General features: G+C 32.6%; 1 protein-coding gene across 1 annotated transcript; it reads right to left on the bottom strand.

Annotated features, from left to right (window-relative positions):
- Window positions 1-1,173: 1,173 nt before the first annotated feature.
- ASL5 (Lateral organ boundaries (LOB) domain family protein) lies at window positions 1,174-3,403 on the bottom strand. The gene is made up of 2 exons (XM_020352362.3): window positions 2,965-3,403; window positions 1,174-1,606 (listed from the first exon to the last, which is right to left on the bottom strand). Exons 1-2 carry the CDS (start codon window positions 3,118-3,120, stop codon window positions 1,235-1,237), a joined length of 528 nt encoding a protein of 175 aa, XP_020207951.1. The 5' UTR covers window positions 3,121-3,403; the 3' UTR covers window positions 1,174-1,234.
- Window positions 3,404-3,654: the final 251 nt, after the last annotated feature.

The following is a 3,654-nucleotide window of genomic DNA, read 5'->3' as shown; positions in this document are numbered from 1 at the left end:
ATTTCAAAAATTTGAATTCAAAACTTAACTCACATGTGTGACCGGTCACACTTAGAGCTAGGTGCATTTGGCTTTGATTTAATATGTATTTAGGGTTAATTTTGAGTCACACATGTTCAGCCATGGTGGCGTCAAACATGTGACTCAAAATGTAACTTAAATACATCCTAAATTAAACCTAGTTTAACCTAATCTAATTAAACTACAAATCCTCCTTAAACCCTAATGTAATGACCTAAATACAATGGTCAAGAAAATACAATGAATAAGAAAAATTACAAGAAGAAGAATAAGCCCAATATTGGGTATCAAAAGCTCAAAGCCCATGAAGCCCAATTACAAACCCAAAATACACAAACCCTAATCTATGGTCAAAATACAAGACCAAAATCAAAGTAACTTCCTATTCTAAGAATGTGCTATAAAACATGGTGTTCAATCAAGTGTAGTCCAAGTAAGAAGCACTCTAGGCCCTCCAAGCCCATTGGGCCCACTAAGCTCTGAAGTTGACAAGTCTTCAAGTAATCTCCTGGTCATGGCTCTAGTGGTTGAGCTTTTAGCCCATGCTCTTCCATCATATTTAATTTTATTTTATAAAAATTTTAACTATTTAATTTTCCTTCCTTTGAATTTCTACGCCATCCTATCATTTTGCCACATGTTTAGACCGATCCGAATACCATAAAAGTTACGCATTAAAAAATGCCAAACCGATGATTGAAAAGTTACTAATTGAATCTAACATACATATGATTATGTAACTTTTATTTAATCGAATCTTTCTTTTTGAAATTACATAACTTATAAAATAAAGTCTTACATGCAGCTTCTTTCAATATAAACTATAAAGTTGTTATAATTAAGCCTTCAAGTGTACGACAAATTGCACATGCTTGATTTGACCCGTACATTCTGCTTCTTTGTGTTGTTATTCAAACTATCATTATTTATATAATATCATTTTTTTTCTCTCCATTTGTATCCAAAATCCATCACATTATTTTTTCACTTATTTCTTCCCCTTTTCCTATCATCGAACTTCATGTTCTGTCCTTCTAAGTTCTAACCCCTTTAATTTCTACGTGCATGTGTGAACAAGCTAGAATAAGATAATTAACAAGGTGCACTATCAGACAAAAGACATATTCTGACTAGACACATTAACACAATAACTGAAATGAAACATTTGGAAATAAACGGTTTGAATTCATTGAAGCAAGATTGGAAAGTTGAATTAAGTCCAAAAAGACTCTCTCTTAAGAGGCTCATGATGGTCTTGGAATACATTGGAAGATGAGGAAGAAGATGAAGGAAAGCTAAGATAGTGAGGAAGGATTTCGTAGTTGTTATTGTTTTCACATAGAAGCAGTGATTTGTGATCCTCTTGGTCAACTACTTGTGTGGCCCCTAAGGTAGGGTCTTGTTGCTGCATCTGGATGCATAGAATCTCTGCCTGAGCCACTGCAAGCTGCATTTGCAATTGTGAAACCTGGCTTTGTAGGTATGATATGGCTCCAACACACCCATATACTGGGTCTCTCACTCTTGCATTTGCCTCATAAACTAAACTGCTCACAGCATCTGCTCTTTGATGAATTGGAAGCTCCTACACACACAAGAGTAACACAACATTTAGTGAATCCTATTACATAATCACTGCAAGAAAGGCATCTGTTGGAAGTACGAGAGGATCGTTAAAAATGGAGAAAAACTCAATTTAAAAATACACAAATAAATTTGACATCATATCTTAATTCAACCGTAAGATATCAAGTTTGAGTCTTTCTCACTCATCAATTATACTTATATATTGCTTAACAATTTCTTATCAATTATACTTATATATTGCTTAACAATTTTTTCTCTATTGAATATAATAATTTTCATTCATACTTACATACTACCAATGATGTTTACATATGAGTACTTTAGTTTTTTTTTTTTTTTTTACTTTTTGGTACATAAAATGGTAGATAAAGATCAATGATACCCTTAAAAATTCTTAATTAAACCAAACATCATTGTCTATTTATTAATTAGTTAATTGAAATTAAATAGTATTCAGTTTAAATTAAGACCTTACTTGTCAAATTAAAAGCTAGCAAAAGTTTATCAAAAACATTTCATCTTCGAAATCAATGTCCCTTCGAATATGATTTAGTGTAAATAAGCTCTAAAAAAAATTCTGCCTAATAATATTTTGGTCAAAATTATGATAATGACATCAATCGAACCTAAAAATGTGTATATACTACGTACCCAAATTCTCCATTATTAGGATAACCCTAGTGGTATATTACCATTAATGTTTAGTACAAGTAAAACTCTACCCGCTCATTATTGTCTGAAGTTCTTGTAGTGAACCAAGACCAATACAGGATGCAAGTAACTACAAAAGGTTCCAGAAAGAGATTTTTATGGGAATACATTTTTTAGATGGAACCAAAAATTACCTGTCCCAATTACTTATTATAGATTTCAATCATCTGTTTGCGGGAAGAGATTACATTTAGACGAAATCAAAGTAATTACGTACATATCCCCATATGTCATGTTGCTTCTCCAATTTCCCCAATTGAAAAGAGGTACATGAGTAAAAACAATTAAAAACCAGAAAAGAGAATGTTGTGTTTTTTAATTAGGTGCCACTTTTTAATTGAAAGGACTGGAAGGCAGAGAAGAAATTAACAAAAACAAGGGCTTTCAAATGATTCTGGAGACGAATGTGAAACATAACTTGCATAATATTTTATACGCATTATTAACTGTTTATTTGAATAATTTCTTGCAATACGCATAGATATCTAGAAAATCAATCGTATAGATTAAAGAGAAAGAAGGGTAACTAATTAAGATCAGCCTAATTGTGGAGTAATTTTCACACAGACTTAAATTCAAACATTATATCCATTATTAACACATAAAAAAAAATAAAATAAAAAAGAGTAAGGAATTTAGAGATACCTGCAGCATCTTACTGATATTGCTAGCACCAAAGACCTTATGTACAATGGCAAACTTTCTGGGGTCATCAGAAGGAAAGTAAGGTGCAAAGATGCATTCCTTGGAGCAACGGCGTCTCAACAACTTGCAAGAAGCACAAGGAGAGGTACCCCCCATTTGGAAGATATATAGATACAATAGAGTCACAAGCCAACAAAACAAAGATTATACTCTTGTTGTCTTTAACTTTCTGTGTATAATGAAGAGGAAGAATCAGCACAATCAATCATGGGGCTTAAGAGAATGAGGCAAAAATTTCTTATTTATAATGGCCATTGAGATTTGGACTTGCTTGCCTAATGTAGAATAGCTAGATGCACATGCCCTTCTTCTAAAGTATGAATTAATAATAATAAAAAATACACAGTTTGTGTGTGTACATAGAAGAAATTAACGTTAATTAGAAACCACTTCTTCCATGTTGATCATATATAATATATGCTGTGTAAATTACAAGTTTAGGCAGAGATATTTGGCTTTTATAATACATTATTAAGGGAGCAATGAAGTGAAGGAATGAAGGGCATGTTTGGGTAAGTGATGAATAATGATTTAAATATAGAGTAAGTAATAGGCGGTGGTCAAACACCGCCAAGGCGCGTGATAGGTTGGCACTCCACGCACTTGTGTACTTTTCACGTCCACATTTGA

Source organism: Cajanus cajan, chromosome 3 (genome assembly GCF_000230855.2).
Source record: "Cajanus cajan strain Asha chromosome 3, NIPB_CcT2T_4, whole genome shotgun sequence".
NCBI classification, from domain to species: domain Eukaryota; kingdom Viridiplantae; phylum Streptophyta; class Magnoliopsida; order Fabales; family Fabaceae; genus Cajanus; species Cajanus cajan.
The sequence above is the reverse complement of the archived record's forward strand: the minus strand, read 5'-3'. Positions and strand labels throughout refer to the sequence as shown.

Excerpts from the sequence above, each read along its gene's own strand:
- ASL5 (XM_020352362.3), bottom strand. The coding sequence starts at position 3,120 with ATGGGGGGTACCTCTCCTTGTGCTTCTTGCAAGTTGTTGAGACGCCGT. Across the intron at positions 1,607-2,964 it reads ATATCAGTAAGATGCTGCAG|GAGCTTCCAATTCATCAAAG; the intron begins GTATCTCTAAAT and ends TTGTGTGTGTAG.